Raw genomic sequence first — 19,602 nt, 5'->3', positions numbered from 1 at the left:
GCTTCCCAGGTGGCGCTAGTGGTAAAGCACCCATCTGCCAGTGCAGGAGATATAAAGAGGCGTGGGTTCAAACTCTGGGTCTGGAAGATCCCCTGGAGGAGGGCATGGCAACCCATTCCAGTATTCTTGCCTGGAGAATCCCATGGACAGAGGAGCCTGGCGGGCTACAGCCCACAGGGTCACAAAGAGTCAGACATGACCGAAGCCACTTGCACAGCACAGCACGGCAGCAGAAGGGACTCTTGCCTGGGCCAGGCTGTGGAATGTTCCCGTCTGTAATGTGTCCGCTCTAGGCAGAGGGGCTCTGACCCTTGTGGACGTTGCATGAGCCATCTGGTGGGGAAGTGATTGTGACACCGAAGATTTCCCCACCTGAGTCAGGACCTGCCTGCCTCCCCCGAGGAATGATCAAGAATGAGGGAGTGCCCCAGGGCCTGGGTCTGTGGCCATGGACACATTGGTTAACCTCTCTGGACCTCAGTTCCTCCTCTGCGGGTTGGGAGTTAGTAAAGTACCTACCTTATAAGGCTGTGAAGAGAATAAAACTCACCGAATCAGTCTGTATTCAAAGCCTCCAATGGCTGCTCACCCCTGAGATTAAAGGCCCAGGTTCTTCCACTGGTCTACACAGCCCTACAACAATGGGTAGATTTCCTTTCTCACCCCATCTTCTAAAAGCTCCCTCCTTCTCTCAGTCTGCTGTGACTACCTGGCCTTCTTGCTGGTCCTTGAACATCAGCCAGATACTGCCTCAGGGCCTTTGCACTTGCTGAGCTTTTCCCAAGGATACCTGCCAGGCTCTTTCCCTCCTTGAGCTCTTTACTCAAGTGTCAGATTTTCCGTCCCCCAGCAACCCTCTCTCCCTTCCCTGCTTTCTTTGCCCCTTGGCATGTGTGACCATCTTACTTGCTGATCTCCTTTAAAAGGCTCCCACGAACATGAAAGCATACATTACCATATGCAAAATAGACAGCCAGTGGGAATGACTGTATGACTCAGGGAACTCCAACGGGGCTCAGTAACAACCCAGAGGGGTGGGATGGGGAGGGAGGTGGGAGGGATGTTCAAGTGGGAGCAGACATGGGTAAACCAATGGCTGATTTGTGTTGATGTTTGGTAGAAACCAACGCAATGCTGTAAAGCAATTATCCTTCAATTAAAAATAAATAAATAAATAAATAAAAAAACCTCCCACCACACCAGCCTGTAAACTCTATGATGACAAGGGGTTTCTATCCTCTATGTTCACTGCTGTATTCCCACTATCTGACACACAGTAGGTACTCAATGCATGCTTATTTAGTGGCTGGAAGAAAGGCATTCAGCCAGATGCTCAGCACAGATTAGGTGTTCAATAAACAGGACTATTGTCCTCTGATTCTTTGCTCTTGGGCCGTGGGGGTCTATTGCGGGGGGCCAGTCTCCAGCTGGAAACTCTGATATTGTCCCTGGGGAGGGAAAGTGGCCCAAGGGAAGCTGGGAGAAAGTTTGGCTTTCCCTAGAGAGCACTCAACACCTGTTTCCTCACGGCAGGCAGGCAGGCAAGTGCTTTGAGCAGGTTCAGAGGAGGGAGGAAAGGGCGGGTTGTATTTTTCCTTCCTTTTCCCTTCGATGCCTGCCCTTCAGTCTCTGCAGGGCTGGTCTCTGGGCTCCCCGACCCCTCCCTCTTGCCTCGCACTGTGTGTTTGTCTTTTTGTTGAGTTTTCTCCATGCCCCCAGCTCTCCCTCTGGCCTTCTCACCCATCTCACTTCAGTTCAACCCGCACACCCCTTCCCCAGGATTGGGACCACTCATCCTTGGGCCCAGGATCTCTGCCAGCTTCAGGGCCCTGCCAGTCAAACATTTTCCAGCCTGTGCCAGGCCAACCAGGGCAGAGTGGCTTAATCTTCAACCCATATTTTTGTCTTACTCAACAGATGTTGCCCAAGGTCTTGAGGAGAAGGGTCCTAGGGTCACCTCCCTCCTGTGGGGTCCACTGCTGGGGGCGGGCTGGAGAGGGCTGAGGGTGTGCTTGTCATGGATGCTCCTGATCCTTGGAAAGCGCTGAGACAGCTCTTCTCAACTTCGGAAAAATAAGAGTCCAAAGGAATTTCCCGAGGGTCGTGGCCAAGTGCAGTGGCCACCGAAGTGGGCCAGATCTGAGCCCTTCTGCACCCAAAGGCTGGCACCCAGGAGACCTGGGTGGGGGGAGAGCTGTGTGGGCACTGCTTCTTCTCCGCAGGCCAGCCCCCAAACCAGGACTTGAAATGTTCTGTGGAACAAGTCCTATTGAACCACAGGTGGGGTGGAGAGTGTGTGGTGGGGGACGGGGATGCCAGGTTGGTTTCAGTAATCAGAGCAAGTGAAAAGCTAACCCATGTATGGAATTTCCTCTTTGCAGACCTTTGTTGTGAGAGCTTTACAAAAATAAACTCATTTATTCTTCAGCACAGTGCAGTGAGGGAGGTGCTGTGATTATCCCAATGTCTCAGATGAAGAACCCTGATAAGACCTAAGGCCACAGAGTTGTTTGGAGGGGGCTCTGGGGTTTCATCTCAGTAGCCTGGCACCAGGGTCTGCACTCGTAACCATGATCGTGACAAATGGGACTGGTTTATTACACAGCAGCTGCTGTTCTCAGAGCCTTTTCCCTGATGCTGGGCTCCCCGAGCCCACAGTGACTTGTGTGGAGGTCTGGACGGGTGTGGGCCCATCTTGGGGAGAGGAGCAAACTGGGGCTCAGAAAGGCCAGGTGACTGGTTCACGGTCACACAGCAGTGGGGTGTAGGCTGGATCAGGAGTGGGGTTGTGGATTCCTAGGCCAGCTTTCTCCCTGATACTCTCAGTGATTGCTGCTGATGTTAATGCCTGCTATTGCCAAGTGGGCTTCTCCTGGATTTCTTCTTCTAAACAGTGCTAGTCATGAACCAGAGGACCTGGGATTTAGGGGCCGGTCTATCCATCCATCTGTCTGCCATCCATCCTGTAGCCTGCCAGGCTCTTCTGGCTATGGAATTTTCCAGGCAAAAGAGTCCTGGAGTGGGTAACCATTCCCTTCTCCAGGAGATCTTCCCGATCCAGAGATCGAACTTGAATCTCCTCCATTAGCAGGCAGATTCTTTATCACTGAGTCACCAGGGAAGCCCCATAGCCCACTCTCCATCCATCTATCTGCCATCTGTCCTACCAGCTAACAACTCCCGAGCACCTCCCTTGTGCCGGGCACTGCATGCTGGTTCTTTTCTGCTGAGTGCCAGGGCTTCTGGAGGGCAGATGCAGATGCAGTGGGCACAGAGCCACAACAATGAGAGGACCACAGGACATGTAGTCAAATCCTGCTCTTTCTTAGGAGAAGAAACTGAGGCCCTGACATTTTTTTTTTTCACTCTGATTCACTTTTTTTTTTTTTAAATTGTGGTAAAATATGTGTGTACTCACTTAGTCTCTTTGGTTATATCTGAATCTTTGCAACTCTATGGACTGTAGCCTTCCAGGCACCTCTGTTTGTGGAACTCTCTAGGCAAGAATACTGGAGTAGGTTGCCATACCTTCCTCCAGGGGATCTTCCCGACCCAGGGATCAAACCCACGTCTCCTGCGGCTCCTGCATTACAGGTGGAATCTTTACTGCTGAGCCACCAGGGAAACCTGTGGTAAAGTACACATAACAGAAAAATTACCATTTTAATCATTTTGGAGTCCAGGTCAGTGTATTAAGTACATCTAATTCATTGGACAACCATCACCACCATCCACCTCCAGAACACTTTTCATCTTGTGAAACAAAAAGCTCTACACCCGTTAAATAAGAGCTCCGTAGTCCCTGCCAGCCACCTTTCTACTTTCTGCCTCTATGAATCTGATGACTTAATGTACCTCATATGAGTGGATTCATACAAAATTTGTCCTTTGTGACTGGCTTATTACCCCTCCTCAAGGTTCATCCATGCTGTAGCATGTGTCAGAGTGGCCTTCTTTTTAAGGCTGAGTAATACTCCATTGCATGTACTGTTGTTTGTTGTTCAGTTGCTATGTTGTGTCTGACTCTTTGCGGCCCCATGGACTGCAGCACACCAGGCTTCCCTGTGTATATACCACATTTTACTGACTCATGTATCTGTCGATAAACACTTGGGTCATTTCCACATTTTAGTTACTGTGAATGATGCTACTATGAACATGGGCATATAAATATATCTGTCAATCCCTGCTTGCAGTTCTGCTGAGTATATACTCATGAGTGGAACTACTGGATTACATAGTAATTCTGCTTTTGACTTTTTTTGGAGGGACCACCATACTGTTGCCCACAGTGGCTGTACCATTTTGTATTACAACCGGTAGTGCACAAGAGGGTCTAATTTCTCCACATCTTTGCCCAAACTCTTTCTTCTCCTTCTTCTTTTTGATCGTAGGCATCCTAATGGTTGTGAGGTGGTGGTCCTCAGATTTTCAGATGACTCAGGGTATCCCAGTGTCAGATCTAGGGTGAAGAGGCACCAGGCTGTCTCATGGAAGAGAAGAAGGCCCCTGAGAAGCACGTGGAGCCCCCCAGCCCAGCGCTGCCATCCTGCTCTCCATCAGGGAGAGTGTCCAGCAGTGGCTTTAGTTCATCTGAACTCCCAACCCCGATGCATTTCATCCCAGGGCACTGAGTGGGCCATGAGGGGGCCATCTTTTGGAGATTCTGGGAAACGGAGTAAAACCAGGAGAAATGAGCCTGAGAAAGTCCTGGTTTTCAAAGGAAAGGGCAAACTCTAAGCACTGCATTCCAAAGAGGATTCGCAGAGCCATGAGAAGGGTTGGAAATCAGTTTGTGTGCCCCCTCGACTGCCTGGTGTGGAGAGGGAGGGTATGGGGTGGGGAGGTGGGTATAGAGTGGGAGTGAGACCTTCCTGAAGGACAAACTGGCTTCCTTGCCATTTCTCTCCAGAGGAGCACCTCCTAGGTGGAGGGTCTCATAAAGAGGAGGAGACCTGGGTGTAGAGAAGAGTTTTCTAACACCTAAAATGGACCGTCGGGGCTGTCTGAGGGAGTCGTTGTCTGTCACTGGAACACATCACACTCACTGATGCCTGTTATGGTGCAGATAGAAGGTCCTGTCCCTGTGGGGAGTGCTTGGGTGGAAGTCCTCAGGACCCACCAAGGTCCTGTCCTCACACTTGGCTGTGAAGGGATGTGGTCCCCAGAGGGCAAGGCATCCCTGAATGTGCTAACCACATCCCTTTTGACTCCCACTGGGAGAGGCCCCAGTTGGGTGAAGGGCCTCGCCCTGTCTGGTGGGAGAGATAGAACTCTACTGTGGAAGTGAACTAGTGCCTGGACTCAGGGGTTCTGACCAGAGGTAGCCTTGGGGTCCAAGGAGGCAGCTGTCACTCTGTGCTGCGCTGGGTGGGCAAGCCTGCCTCCTGTTTCCAGTCCAGGTTAAGACTTGAGCAAATGGACAAGAAGAAGGAAGGAGGGCAGGCCTTCCAGAAGGCAGCAGGGCTGAATAGGAGAGGGCTGAAACGAAAGACGAAGCTTGGGGGCCGGAGCAAATCCAGCGCCTTTGCTGGGGGGACGAGGGGTCGGGCCATCTTGTTTCGTTGGCCTTGGCAGGGGTGCCGGTGGGAAGAGCCCGGGTGTGGGAAAGGAGGCGCGGACCCAGGTGGCATGGTGGTGGGCAGTGAGGAGCAGAGGATGCAGATAAGAGGAGGGGGAAGGAAGTGGAGTCCATGAGGGAAAAGGGGCCAGATAAGGGAGAGGAGTCCAGAAGCCAGGTTGGGGAACTTGAACTTGATGAGCCAAGCACTAAGGGCCATTGTGGGTCCTTGAGTGGGGAAGTGACCCAAAGCAAGCGTTGTGAGTGAAGTCTGCCTCCAGCTGTGGGGTGTGGCTCGGGGGCGAGGGGGCTGCCAGGAGGAGGGCTGGTAGGCCAGATGACACTGGCGCCTTCGTGGGGCAGAGGATTTGTGCTAGGGAAGCCAAGGGGGCGTGGAGGAAGGGCCTGGGGAGGTGCACACCCCCAACGCCTTGTCTGAGAGGGAGGAGAACAACATCCACAGGGAGGAGAGGGTGGCAGGAGGGGGTGAGAAATATTCCAGCCTGGCTTGGGGCCAGCCCGGTGAGCGCACGCGAGCAGGACAGGGTAGGGGGGCGGGGTCCACAGTTGCCCAGCCTCAACCACCTGGAGTCGGGTCCTGGGTCCCTCGGGGTGAATTGGGGGGACCCTGAAGACAGGTGTGAGCTTGCCCAGGCCCCTCCCTGGGGGTGCAGGGAAAAATCAGGCATCACATTCCATTTGTTCACATCCAGCTTGCTCTTTTACTTTGGTGGCCTCGGCCTGCCCAGGAGAGGATGTGGCCCCTGCAGCGACTTCATCCAAAGACTCATGGGCCCCAGGCTGCTGGCGCCCTCCCCCTCAGCCCCTTGCCCTCCGTCTTGATGACCCCCTCTTCCCGGGATGCTGGGAAATAACTGGAGGTGAAGGGCTGACCGGCGCTCACGTGGAGCTGGCCAACCACCCTGGAAACTCAGCTTCCTTATTGGCCGAGAGAGATTCAGAGCGCTCCCCTGCCTGCTGCTGCTGCCTTGTTACCAGGTTACTGGTCCTGGACTGGCTGTGGGGCCTGCGAAGTGCCCTCCCAGCCACGCCCCCTCTAAATGTCCCGTTAATGGTGCTTCCCTGCCCTTCCCTTTGGCTTTCAGCCCCTTTTCTTCATCTGCTTTGGGGCTCTATTTTGAGAACACATGAGCCTAGAATAACGTGCTCTGGGTCCTCGATTTGCCTCCCAACGGGCAGGCAGTGCTGTCCCTGACCTCACAGTCCATCTGTGGCAGTAGATGTGATGTCATGGGGTCTTTTTGGCCTGAAAAACTGTCCGGATTCCAGGCCTCCCAAGGGGCAAGAGAGGGGAGAGCTGGAGGGGTGGGAGGGGGGAGGGTGTGAGGAATTTCTGGACGGAATGTTCCTCCGGAGGCTGAGTCCGCATTCTGCCCAGGCCCCTCCTCCCCCAAGTCCAGGACTTGGGCACCTCCCCCCACCGGCCATGGCCCTCTGCCTTTTCCTTCCTCCAGAACAGCAGCCCACAGACACATTTTTTCCCAGCCCACCCTCCCTGCCGGCCACCGACGTGTCCTCTTGCATGAACCTCGAGGCAGTCATCACAGCCACAGCAGCCTCAGCAGACTGGCCCCTCCTCCGGCCCACACCATTGGGGGTGGTTAAACCCACTGAGAGGACATGCTTGTCTTTTTTTGGAAAGAAAAGAAAAAATTGAGCAAAGGATGTGCAGCTTCCCTTATCCATCCTGTGGTTCACAACCCCTCGCGTTCAGGAAGTTCCCTCTAATGTCTGATCCCAGTCTCTCCTACTGCAACCCATTTCCTCCTCTTCCTCTGGAAGTGTATTGGAGAAGCCTCATCCTCCTGAGGGCCCGAGACAATTAGCTTTTAAGCCGCAGAAAGCTTGTTCCCAACAGGAGGGCAGTTGATTAAGAGTAAGAGGAACTGGATGAAGATTATGCCCAAGAGGAGACTGAGCATGAGGTGGATGTAAGGAGCCGCGTTCAAAAACCAGCTGTCTATCTACTGGCTGTGTGACCTTGGCCGGGTGGTTTAACCTACTGGCCCCTCAGTTTTCCTCACCTGTGAAATGGGATAATGCTTACCTGGTGAACATTGGTTCTGAAGACTGATAATCATGAAAGTGAAGAGCCCAGTGTTAAGCCCAGGGCATCCTTAGTACCTGCTGAGTCGTTCTTGTTACTGCAGTCACATTATGAAAAGGCACCTCCAGTCCAGGGCCAGGAAGAGGTCAGGCAAGTGAGGCCCCTCGGTGCAACACTGGAGGAGGTATTGCTCTTTGGGTTGTTCACCATGAGACTTGGCCATTAAGCAGTACCAGGTCCAAACCCTTCCACTTGCTCCTGAGCTAGATTTGAGTTGTCCTTCCTGGGGGCAGGAGGCATTCTGGAAGACCCCTGGTGGGGCAGGTGATTCGGCTTTGAAAAGCCTGGGTTTGTCCTGGGATTGGGCAGGGGGTGGGGCCAGGTGGGGGGGGGGTACCATCCTTATCTGGGTTCCATCTGCTTCATCCTTCTACTGCTGAGCCTTGAAAAGTGAAAAGTGAAAGTCGCTCAGTTGTGTCCGAGTTCTTTGTGACCCCATGGACTATACAGTGCGTGGAATTCTCCAGGCCAGAATACTGGACTGGGTAGCTTTTCCCTTCTCCAGGGGATCTTCCCAACCCAGGGATCGAACCCAAGTCTCCCACACTGCAGGTGCATTCTTTATCAGCTGAGCCACAAGGGACTGCTGAGCCTTAGGGGGAAGGAAAAGCAGAGTCGGCCAGCTGGCACCTGCTCACCTCGCCTGCAGGCCAGGTGGGAATTGGGGTGAGGGGCAGCAGGTCGGCTTACTGGTGGGCTTTATGAAACATGGGTGTCCACCAGAGTCCTGCCATGCATCTCACTGTGAGAGGCTGAGCAAATCATATCCATACCTTTCTGTACCTCAGTTTCCCCATCCATGAAATGGGGAGGGAGGAGATGGTGTCTGAGGAGCGGTGTGCAAAAATAGGGTGTGTGCGTGTGACGCTAAAGTTAGGGTGACAGCCAAGGCCTAGTGGGTCTCTGTCAGCCACTGAAGCCCTGATGGCCTGGGAACTTCCTGTAGCATACCCAAGCCTCCCCGCAGGACCTGGGACAGGGGTGGCCTGAGGGGAGACCCCTCTCCTGTTACCAGTACCCTTGCCTTTATCATTCCCACTAGCCCCAGAGCTAGCAGTGCCTGGGAAACAGGGAAGCAAGACTCCAATCCCAGGAGGCCTGGGGTGGAGGCGAGGGGCAGAGCAGAGGGGAGGGGAGTGCAGTGTGCATGCTGGGCTATGTTTGCAAACACTGCAGGAAAACACTAGGTGTTGAGATTGGAAGTGTTATTTTGGAAATTTTTAGCTCCTCAGAAAGCCTCTTCACTAATGTTGAGGGCAGGCGTTTAATGGCTGGCCCTGTGGCTAGCCTCCAGCTGGCGTGGGAAGGGGTGCGGGGAGAGGGGCTGGTGCTCAGATGATTGCTGGCAGGGAGAGAAGTTGCTCTTGCCCTGCTGAGGCCTGTGGTTTCTAATATTGCCTCCCTGGTCTGCCCTGTGCCAGACCCAGGAGGGGTGGGACAGGAGGGTCAAGGTGGGGCAGGGTGGGGTGGGGTGGAGCTCTCTTTATGGAGAGCTTCCTAAGTGCCCGGGCCTGTGCTGAGTGCTTTTTGTGCTTCATCTCATTTGCATCTCACAGAATAGGGCCGTGCAGTCCTGCCAGGGAGCAGCAAGGACATGGTGACCTGCCCGAGGTCACAGTTAGTAACAGAGAGTCAGGATGTGGCCCGGCTGGCTGCTGCCAATGCTGCCAGTCTAGACTGGTCGTTTTCACAGTGTCGTGCCCGGACCTGGAAACTTATTAGAAATGCGCGCTTTTGGGTCCTTTCCTAGTCTGTGGGTTCTGACCTCTGGGGAGGGCCCAGAGGCCCGCCTGTCTGTCAGCAGCCCTCCGGGTGATTGGCAGGCACAGTCCAGTTTGAGGCCCCCAGCTTTCACTCTGCCCTGCCCAGTCAAGGGTCTCTTGGGAGACTTTCCCCAGAGCAGGACGAGGGGCTCTTCGGGGCCTGTAATGGACATGAGGCAGGCATTCTGTCTCCAGCTTCTCCATCCCACCCTGTTTCTGTCCTTTCTCCCTATCAGGGAGGCTGATTGTACAGACTGTGAAGAGTGAGGGCATTGAAGCTGGGAGGTCTGGGTCCCGACTCAGTTGTGCTGTGTAGACTCTGCATGCAGAAGGTCCCTGTGGACTGCTCTCTAGGCCTTCTCCTCCCCGCCAGGAGGCCAGAGCCACTCAGGGTGGAGGCACTCGGGCGTCCTGTGCAGCCCATGGTCTCCACGTGAGCATCACAGAGCCGTGGACCAGAAGAGATGGGCCGGGGATCCAGGGGCGGGGGCAGCCTGGCTCTGCCTCTGAGGCCTCTGCTGGGTGGGGCCGGTTGGTGGCGGGAGGCTGAGGGGGACGCTGGTCCTGATTATCAGGCAGCTCCTAGAGCTCCATCTAGGGCAGGGATCCCTGGGGATATCTTGTGGGCTCATTTGCCTCCTGCCCCATGGCCTATGGCTTGGGAGTGGGGGCTCTGGGGGAGGAAGGGGGCGGCTGGAGGAGGGTTAGGGCTGGGCTGGGTGGGGACAGAATGTGGCATCTTTATTGCTCTGCAGAGTCATCCTCAGACTCCAGGTGGGTCAACCGAGGAGGCTGGGAGGGGCTGGCTGATGTACCTCCCCAGCTCTGACTCCGTTCCTGGACCCTGTGCTCCCTCAACCATCCCAATCTGCCTTGACCCTGAACTACACAGGAGGCTTTATTCGCCTGGAAAGAAGTTTTGGCCTCATCCTCCTGTCTCTAGTGGGTGTGTGTGTTAGTCCCTCAGTTGTGTCTGACTCTTCGCGACCCCATGGACTGCAGCCTGCCAGGCTCCTCTGTCCATGGCATACTCTGTCTCTAGTACAGTAGGGTAAAGTTTGTGCATTTTTAGAAAGAGCACTGCCTTTAGCTCAGCCTGCTTCCTTCCTCCAAGCCTGAAAGTGTGTTAGTTGCTCAGTCATATCTGACTCTTTGCAACCCCATGGACTGCAGCCCACCAGGCTCCTTTGTCCATGGCATATTCCAGGCAAGAAAGCAGAGTTTTCTGGTTGCTGTTTCCTTCTCCAGGGGATCCTCCCAACCCAGAGATCAAACCCAGGTCTCTTGCATCACAGGCAGATTCTTTACTGTCTGAGCCGCCAGGGAAGCCCTCCTCCATGCCTGTCTTGGTCCAGTTTTCTCCCAGATGCCAGAACCTTTCAGAAGTCATTCTGTTCATTCCCCTGTCTTCAGACATGAACAGCACATCCTCAGGTCCTGGGGATAGGGTTGGGGCTGGTGTTTCCTATTCTGAGATCCATTGTCTATACCCGGTCCATGGTCATCTCAGTGAAGACTTGTTTCCATGACCTTGACTCATGCCCACTTGCAAGATTCAAGCACCCCTCTGACCACATCGCTGAATTGGAAATGGAGCCCTGGAGACTGTGGTCAGGAGGTGGCCCTGGAACGAGAAGTTTTTCTCTTGTGGTGAGGGAGTCTAAGGAGCCCATGTTTCAGGATGCCTTTAGTGGGAAACACTTCTCTTGGTCTGGGTGAGGGAAGGATGGCACCGGGATGAGGGACAGGATCAGTCCTCAGGTGTTTAGTGACTGCCCACTACACATAAACTAGTCTCCAGAATGAGGGATGTTGCAGCTGAGTTGGTTAAAAAAAAAGCTGCATTGAATCTGTTTTGGAGAAAAGTGGGATAAAAATCAAAAATAAAACAATGGTTGGAGTGAGACCTATTCCCACAATGAGATTACTCATGCACCGAGGACCAGATAAATAGCTCAGACAGTAAGGCTTACTGGAGTTCTGAGGTGGGAAAGAGCCCCCCTTGCTGGGGTGTTCAGGGAGGGCTTCATGGAAGAGGAGAGCTTGCAGGAAAAAGTGAGAAGCCATTCCACAAGCCAAGTCCTGGATGTGGGAATAGCAAGGAGTCTGGATGGAGCAGAGCTTTGGGGCATGGAAATTGAGGTCTGCAAGGCGGGGGGCAGGGCCCGTGTGGGGTGGTCCTTGAAAGCCCACTAAAGTGTGAAACATCTTGTCTGGGACTGCTGCAGTTTCACATAGCTTGAGGCGTAGATACCCAAGATGGGGTTCCAACCCTTTTGTTCCGCTTGGTAGTCAAGTGGCTTTGGCCTACTCATCTGATTTCTCCTTATTGGTAAAGTAAGGCTCAAAGATGGTAAGAGTCCCTCCCATAAGAACCCCTGGGTTCTTATGAATAGTTGAAGCATCTGGGGTAGGTACACATGCCTGGCAGGTAGGAACAGGAGTCACTTACTTGCTCCTTGTTCCCTTTTGAGAGGTCAGAGTTAGGGTCCCTCTTGAGGTGTGTGGAGCTGGGTGGTTCTAGGACCAATAGGATGGTCTTTCACTTTCCAAGTTCTGCCTCCAAGCCTGGGGTCAGCATATTATGTCTGAATCTTGGGTTGGCACCATCCAAGCTATCTCCAGAGGCCTTCTGCCCATCACAGCCTCCAGCCCTGGGGAGAGAGCCAACCTGTTTGTCTTGAGGCCTCACACTGTATTCTCCCTCTGTCCACAGCCTGTCAACACTGAGACTGCTCTGAAGAATGTAGTGGACACGGTGAGTGATGGCAGGCAGGGTGGGGGCAGGGAGCAGCTTGGGGAGGCCGGGAAAGCAGAAGGAAGATGGGGGGACAGTGAACAGATATGTTTGAGGACACCCTTCTGGAGTAGATTTGTGGAACTTGGGGAAGGGTGGGGACCTTGTGACATGTGGAGCCGGACATCAGACCATCCCCCTGTGTGTTGGGAAATGATTGCTGGGGAATGAGGCAGGCAGGGAGGAGCATTTTAGCCAGTGTAAAATGTGGTCTTCTTTATTAAATATGTAGCATGTGAGAGAGCCAGGAAGATCTTTCCAAACACATCTTTCTGCCTTAGCAGAAGGACAGATGGTTTCCTCAAGGCTGCATGGAGGAGGAAGGGAAGGAAATAGGTGGATCATGCAGTGGGGAAACCAAGGCTGGCAGCTAGCTGATGGGCTTGGAAGACTTGGGCTTATATCTCAACTCGGCCAGGGTTCTATCTGTGGACTGTAGCATGTCTCAAGCCTTTCTGTGCCTCAGTTTTCTCATCTGCAAAATGGGAATAATGATATCTCCCTAGGAGAGACACACATGAGTGGGTGCGGTTGGCTCCAAGGGGCCTTTAGTGGACAAAGAGATGCTGCACAAACAAGCAATCTCCCTGCAGGCCCCCACCCCCACCACGGCCACACCCAGCAGTGAAAGACCCGGGACCTTTTGATGACTTTCCTCGACTCCCCTCTCTGACTGCCTTTTCTTTGTCTCCAGGGAGAAGGAACCTTTCGGGGTGGGAACACACGGAAAAACCTTGAGGAAGATGTAAGTATGGGGAAGGGGAGGAAGAGGAAGACATGGTGGTTCCCTGATGAGTGGGGGATGCGGGGAGGTGGATGACGTCTCATACCTGTCCTGTTTGGTGGGGCATCCCTCACAATCTCCTGTCTAGAAGGGCAGTCAGGGTTACTTAGCTCAATTCCAGACTGAAAGAAAGAAAGAAAGTAAAAAAATGAAGTCACTCAGTCATGTCCGACTCTTTGCAGCTCCATGGACTATAGCCTGACAGGCTCCTCCATTGATGGGACTTTCCAGGCAAGAATACTGGAGTGGGTTGCCATTTCCTTCTCCGGGGGAGCTTCCCAACCCAGGAATCGAACCCTGGTCTCCTGCACTGCAGGCAGACTCTTTACCATCTGAGCCACCAGCGGGGTGGGGCAAAGGAGTGAGCAGGCCCATGACTTAGCCTCAGTCTTGGGCCTCAGTCTTGGCTTCAGCCTCCATCCAGCTCAGCTGGATTCAGGGCTCATTTGCCCATCACTTAAGCAGACCTCAGTACTGCAGGGTGGGGAGGGAGGGGGTGCAAGGGCTGGCTGGGTGGTGAGCAGTCACTAAAGTAAGGGCCAGGGGAATGGGTGACACTGCATGCAGCAAGAGGGACTAAGGGCAGAGATGAAGAGGGACTCCTGGGCTCTTGGGGATCATAGGCTCTGCTTCTTTGGACAGAAGAGGCTTTGAAAATGGCTAAATGAGATTGATTCAGGAGGAAGCTGAAAGATGGGCTGGTTCACCTTGTGGGCTTCTCTTGCCGTGTGGTTTTTTGGTGGAGGGTGACAGGCGAACTCCTTAAGTGGAAGGACCCAGGGAAGGAAGGAGGGGCTCCCTGGGTCCCCTGCTTTGAGCCCAACTCGTGCCTGGGCTTGTCCTCACACCCCAGGGGCAGATGCCCAGTGAAGTTGGACCTTCTCTTTCTTCCCCGCCCTTCTCTGACAATTCACCCCTCAGCGGGCCTCTCCATCCTCTCCCGCCCTGATCTGCAGAGGAACAGGGAGTGGTTTTGGCGGTTGGCACAGGGGGAGCTGTTGATGGCATGGGGCCGTATCATCTGACAGCTGCCTGACCCAGGCGGGGAGGGCCTGGAGGGAGGCGCTAGGCTCCTGCAGGCAGTGCACGTTGGTGGTGAGCCCACTGCCACTCCACATTGCCCAGCCCTGCAAGGCGGAGGTGTCCCCAGGGCCGCACGGGGGCTGGCCAGGAGGAGGAACATGCCTCTCAAATTAGTGGAAAAGGTATGCACGGGTCCTATGGGTGTGTAGTACACAAGCTGAGAGGGACCCTTGTCCACATTTGTGATGTTTCTGGGGCTGGGGTGCAGGGGAGGAAGCAATGTTTTGTGTACCTACTAGGATTAACTAGCTTAACGGACACAAAGTGAAATCTATAATTCACGTAGTGAATTCACAAAGTGAATACTATATGCTCAATACATGTTAGCCATTCTTATTACTATTATTTTGGCTAAGGGCCAGAAGCTGGCCTGAGTATTTTTTGATCCCCATGACATCCCACTATGGCAGATGCTGTGAACCCATTTTATAGATGAGGAAACAGAGGCTTGGAGGAGCTCACTATTGCAATGAATATCTATCTTCTCCATTCCGTCCTGGGACTGCTGCCTGGATCTGGTGTTTCCAGGACTCCTGACTCTTGGCCAGGGGACAGGGTGATGTTGTGTGAACCAAGCCTTTTAGCTCATGGTCTGGACATTCTTATAAGTCGAGTCCTAGGGCAGCTGCTCCCCACAACCCCATCCCAGGCCACATAGATCCAACAAAGTAAATGTGCAGCAAGAGAAAGTGAAGTTAGACATCGTGAAGAACTTTTTGACATGAGAGCGTGTCGGACTTTGGTCCTGGGGAAGAAAGAGGTTGCTGCCTAGCTGGGATTAGAAGTTTTTTAGGGGAAAATTTGTTGATCTGGGATGAAAGTATGTGTGTCTGTGCGTGCCAGGGGTGGGTAAGGGGTGCCAGGGATGGGTCTTGCCTTGATATGGGAGGAGAGATGAGTCTCGGTCTGCCTAGTCTAGTTAAAGGAGTTCATGAAAGGCTGAGCAAGTGAGCAGATTCTAGAATGACCTGTGTACTGCGAAGGAAGAGAGAAAACCTAGTTTTTGAGGTTCCCAGAAACCTGTCCCGGGTTGAGTGAACCCAGGGTCCCCTGCCCAACCACTGAGCTCTCTTGCCCTCTCCCCGGGTGAGGAGACCGTTTCTGAAGCGGCATGGCTGCTGCTCTGGGGCTTGTTTCTGTGATAATGTGCCTGTTTGTTGAGCTGTTTTCCTGTCTCTGGCCCACGGCCCAGGACTCACAGGGCAGGAATGGCTGTTTTCCTCCAGCGAGGCTGGTGTGTTGCAGGGTTTGTGGATGGTGTGCTGTGTCGCACTTTGTTTTGGAAAAATCCAGGCGGGTGGGCAGGAAGGAGAGAGGAAGGGGTGTGGCCGGAGGGGCTGGTGCAGAGGGGAGGGGGTCGCCACAGCCCCCAGAGGAGATGTCGGGGTGGGGAAGGGCCCATGACGTAGATTGGTCACCAGTCTCTGGCTGCCTGACATGGCTGCTACTGTTGCTTACATACCCTCCTCCCAACTGTGCTCCCTGGGGACCTGGGCTCCGGAAACAGCTTTCCCTTTGGTCCAGTGCTGTTGTGTTTGGTCTGTGGACCTCAAAAGAAGGCAGGACTCTTCCCACACAGCCCCTGCTCCAAACCAACCCCGCCCAGATCCTGGGGTTCCTGCTCTTGCTGCGTGGTGGGTAAGATGAAGGTGAAAAACGGAACCGAGGGTCACAGATCTTGAGTGGCCCCGCAGTGTCTGAGCGGTGGTCAGCAGCTCCCGCCGGCATTGAGGATCGAGGTCAACGGTGTTGGCGGAATCTGCAACAGGAAGGGTGAGGGTTAGATACCAGGAGGAACTGGCTGATAGAAAGAGACATAAGACACGGTTTGGAGGAGGCTATGGAATTTCCTTTTACAGTGTCCCTTAAGCAGAGAAGCGACTGCGTTTTGGTGATGTCGGTGGGGGAGAGATCTTGGTGCCTATGGGAGTTGGATCAGAAGTTCTGTTATGGATCTGTGTCTTGGGAGGCGCAGGGAAGAAGTTCAGAGCTGTGGGTAGATGGCTTTGAGAGCCCCAGAGAGTAAAGGAATGGTATTACAGGCAGACCGACAGCTTATTTTTCTTTATAAAATAAAATCTTCAAGTATTCTTTTTTTTAAAAAGAAATGTATTTATCTATTTGATTGCATCAGGTCTTAAGGTGCGGCATGCAGGCTGTTTGTGGCTGTGCATGGGCTTCTCTCTAGTTATAGGCGTGCAAGCTTCGTTGCCCTGCAGCATGTGGGATCTTAGTTCCCCAACCAGGGCTCGAACTCATGTCCGCTGCATTGGAAGGGGAATTCTTAACCATTGGACCAGGAAAGTCCCTAGAGAACTCTTTGTAAAACCCTTGGGTAGTTTACCCCAGAGGCTCTTGAGTGGAACAGGTAAATCACACCCGACTGTGTTGTACCCATTTTACAGAGCAGTCAGTGAGGCCTCATGGCTGCTTCTCACATGGGCTTCGTAGATGAGAATCCTCTTTCATAGAATGGAAGCTTTCTGAGGCCGGGGGCCTCATGCCCAGCTGGTGGCCCTCAGCAGAGTTCACAGAATGAGGGAGGGGGTATGATGATGGAATGCAGAGGAGACCTCATCCTTCCTGAAAAAGGCCCTGTGTGAGTCGGCTCGGTCTCCAGCCCGGTCTGCGAGGTCACTGTGTCTCTCAGAGCCCTGAGCGGTGTCGCTCACGTGCCCCGCGCCCGCCCCCGGCCCGTCTGTGGTCCTCCAGTTCTCCCGTGACTCCGCCCAGTCGCCCCCAGACGTGGACGTGTTACCTGTGCATGGCTGCATTCTGCCAGTGAGTGTCACATGCTTCCAAACTTTGCAGAAAACAGGAAGCCCCGTCAGCGAGGGCAGCCCAGTGATTCATCAGGGGATGACTGTCCAGCTGTTCGTCCCCATCCTCCGCGCGAGGGTCACTGTCCAGGGCGGCTTCCTCCCCTGCCTCCCCTCTCCCCCGCCCCCCTCACCGCTGGCCCCGGCTTGGACTTTGTCTTATCACCTCTGGAGGCGGCGTGGCCAGACTCTGCTGGGGCCAAGTTTTTATTTATCTTTCCCGGCTTTTTGGGGTGGGGAAGCTGAAGAATGTGGAGTGTTGTAACTGGGGAGGGGGGTGGAGAAGCAGGACCTGGCTCTCCTGCTCCGTGCTTCCCTTTCGCTCCTGCGCCTGTGGAGGCTCTTGGCTCCCCTCGACTCCCCAGTCTTCCCACCAAGCCCAGCTCTGTATCCCTGAGGCTCCTGGGGGCCTGGCCCCGTGGTCCTGGCCACACCTCCCGCCTTGGCTATAGTTGTGGCTTCCAGTTGTTAGAAGCAGCTGTAGTGGCCTCCTCCAAACATGGCTGTGGATCAGCAGTCTACGGAACCGAGGGGCTATTTATAGCAGGGTGGCCCTGGGGCCTGGAGCCGGGCCTAGGGCCTGGGGAGGTTCATCGTCTCCTCATCAGGGACCGGAGAGACGGAGACCGATGAAGTGTCGGGTTTCTGCGTTCCTCTGAGCGGGTTGTCTTGGAACAGCCTGGTTTGGGTCTTGAAAACCAAACACAACTCAACCCCTCCTTACTGCCCCCCCCCACCACTTCCCACCCCCCAACTCCCCATGCCTGACTCATGCAAACCCAAGTCCTCGGGGCCAGGAGAGCTGTGGAGACAGAAACTTCCCGCCCGACAGCACGACTTGGCTCTTTCCTCCTCCCGCTGCCTCCAGGCTGAGCTGTTCCGGGCTGCACTGCAGCCCCGGGCTCTGGCTGCAGCCTTCTTGTGAAAGGCTGGATGGAGAGTCTTCCTCTTAGGGGGGCTGCCCTGACTTGGGGCTCAGCTGGGTGCGGGGTTGCAGAGCCCACCCACCCCTGCCTCGTTGGTGCTGCGTGGAGAGGGCCGAAGGGGGCTCCTCTTCTTGGGGACCCAGTGGTCCAGCCCGGAGTTTGAGGATGAATCCTGCTGGTCGTCAGGACCTGGGGGTGAGTTGCTGTAGCCTCGGTTTCCCCTCTCCTTGGTGGAGTGTGCTCCTCTCTCCTCCAAGAGGATGCAGCTTGGTGGTCACAAAAGGCTGGTTTAGGGGAGGCTCAGACATGTTTGGAAGGTGCCAGTGGGCTCAGAGGGCTCTGGCTGGGAGTGTCCAGGTAGGGCTCCGATTCTGCTTCGAGTGAGGTGGATGAAAAGATGGGTAGCAGCTGGTGATGCAGGGTTTTGCTTTTCTATAGAGGTAACTTTTGTTGTGTCTCTAACTATCCTTTTAATTGTACTCGATGTAATAATGGTAAGAACATCTAAGGACCAGATATGCACAATTCCCTTTACTCTTCAAATAACCCCATGAGGATTGTTGCATCTTACTTGTGACATTGGGGCTTCCCTGGTGGCTCAGATGGTGAAGAATCTGCCTGCAATGAAGGAGACCCAATGAAGGGTTCGATCCCTGGATTGGGAAGATCCCCTGGATGAGAGCATGACAGCCCACTCCAGTATTCTTGCCTGTGGACAGAGGAGCCTGGAGGGCTACCATCCATGGTGTTGCAAAGAGTCGGAGATGACTGAAGATCAGCTATGCACAGCACAGCACTCATGACATTACAGAGGCTCAGATCTTTGAGTAGTGCACGGTTGTCCAGCAGGATGCGGGGGGGCTCTGATCCTGCACTTTCGTTGCCATACCATACAGTTTCCCTGAGATATTTTGGATACCAACTTGGGTCCGTTTGCCTAATTTTGTACCAGTCGACAACCCTAGAGATGGGAGCGGATGAGGGAGGTAACAGACGATGGGCAGTGGGTCCGTAGAAGCATGATTTGCTGCCTAGCTCTGGTCGGTACACACCGTGCCTGGTGGCTTCTTGTCTCAAAACTTTGGACTGACCTGGTGTTGCTGCTTTAAAGGAGAGGCTTGTGGGCAGCTGGTGGTCAGAGGAGAGATGTTCAGAGCTGGATGGAGGGGTGCTAGCGCTCTCATCTTTCCTTCTTTCATGCTTGAATCTCTGTTCACCACTTGGGCTTACTGTTCCGATATCCAGCACATCAAGGTGAAATGAGTGTCCATCAACTTAACTGTTTTATTGAGTGTAAACTCAGTGCAGGTGGCACCAGCCCAGGCCTGGTGCATTTCTGGGCATTGGGGATTTCTTCCTTGCCCGGAGGGAGGAAAGCGCTTCCCCTCGGGGGCTTATAGGCACACAGGCACACTCACGTGGGATTGGCATCGATTGCTTTTGGCTTTGAGTTGCTGTGTTGCTGGGGCTTTAGGGCGCCTAGGCTGGAATGTTGGCAGAAGCAGGAGAAGGAAATCTGTGTTTGCCCGTGGCCCTGACCACTTGTGTGGACAGCTCTCTGCTGCTCTCCTGCCGTCCAGCTGGTCCCCATCCTAACGCTGCTCCTCTCTTCTCTTTCCCAGAGTTCCACCAGAGTTACACCAAGTGTCCAGCCTCATCCCCAGCCCATCAGGTATGCCTGGACTATAGGGGGCAGGGGGTGAGGGGCAGGCAGTGAGGTCACTGTGGGTGTTCCCAGCAAG

The 19,602-nt window shown here is 54.1% G+C and overlaps 1 protein-coding gene across 11 annotated transcripts in view; it reads left to right on the top strand.

The window, feature by feature from the left end:
* TNS1 (tensin 1) overlaps positions 1-19,602 on the top strand; it is a 208,245-nt gene that overhangs the window by 91,206 nt on the left and 97,437 nt on the right. For 9 of the 11 annotated variants that reach the window (XM_020879371.2, XM_070458624.1, XM_020879370.2 and 6 more), the window contains 3 exons: positions 12,168-12,209; positions 12,943-12,993; positions 19,483-19,532. In XM_020879371.2, the coding sequence (XP_020735030.2) occupies positions 12,168-12,209; positions 12,943-12,993; positions 19,483-19,532 (143 nt within the window). Of the gene's footprint in view, positions 1-12,167; positions 12,210-12,942; positions 12,994-14,162; positions 14,238-17,814; positions 18,056-19,482; positions 19,533-19,602 lie in introns of those variants that run through there. The other 2 variants (XM_020879376.2, XM_020879375.2) reach the window with 2 other exon arrangements.

The sequence above is a fragment of the Odocoileus virginianus genome, chromosome 30 (assembly GCF_023699985.2).
Source record: "Odocoileus virginianus isolate 20LAN1187 ecotype Illinois chromosome 30, Ovbor_1.2, whole genome shotgun sequence".
Taxonomy (NCBI): domain Eukaryota; kingdom Metazoa; phylum Chordata; class Mammalia; order Artiodactyla; family Cervidae; genus Odocoileus; species Odocoileus virginianus.
Note: the sequence above shows the minus strand (reverse complement) of the source record. Positions and strands in the feature narration are given on the sequence as shown.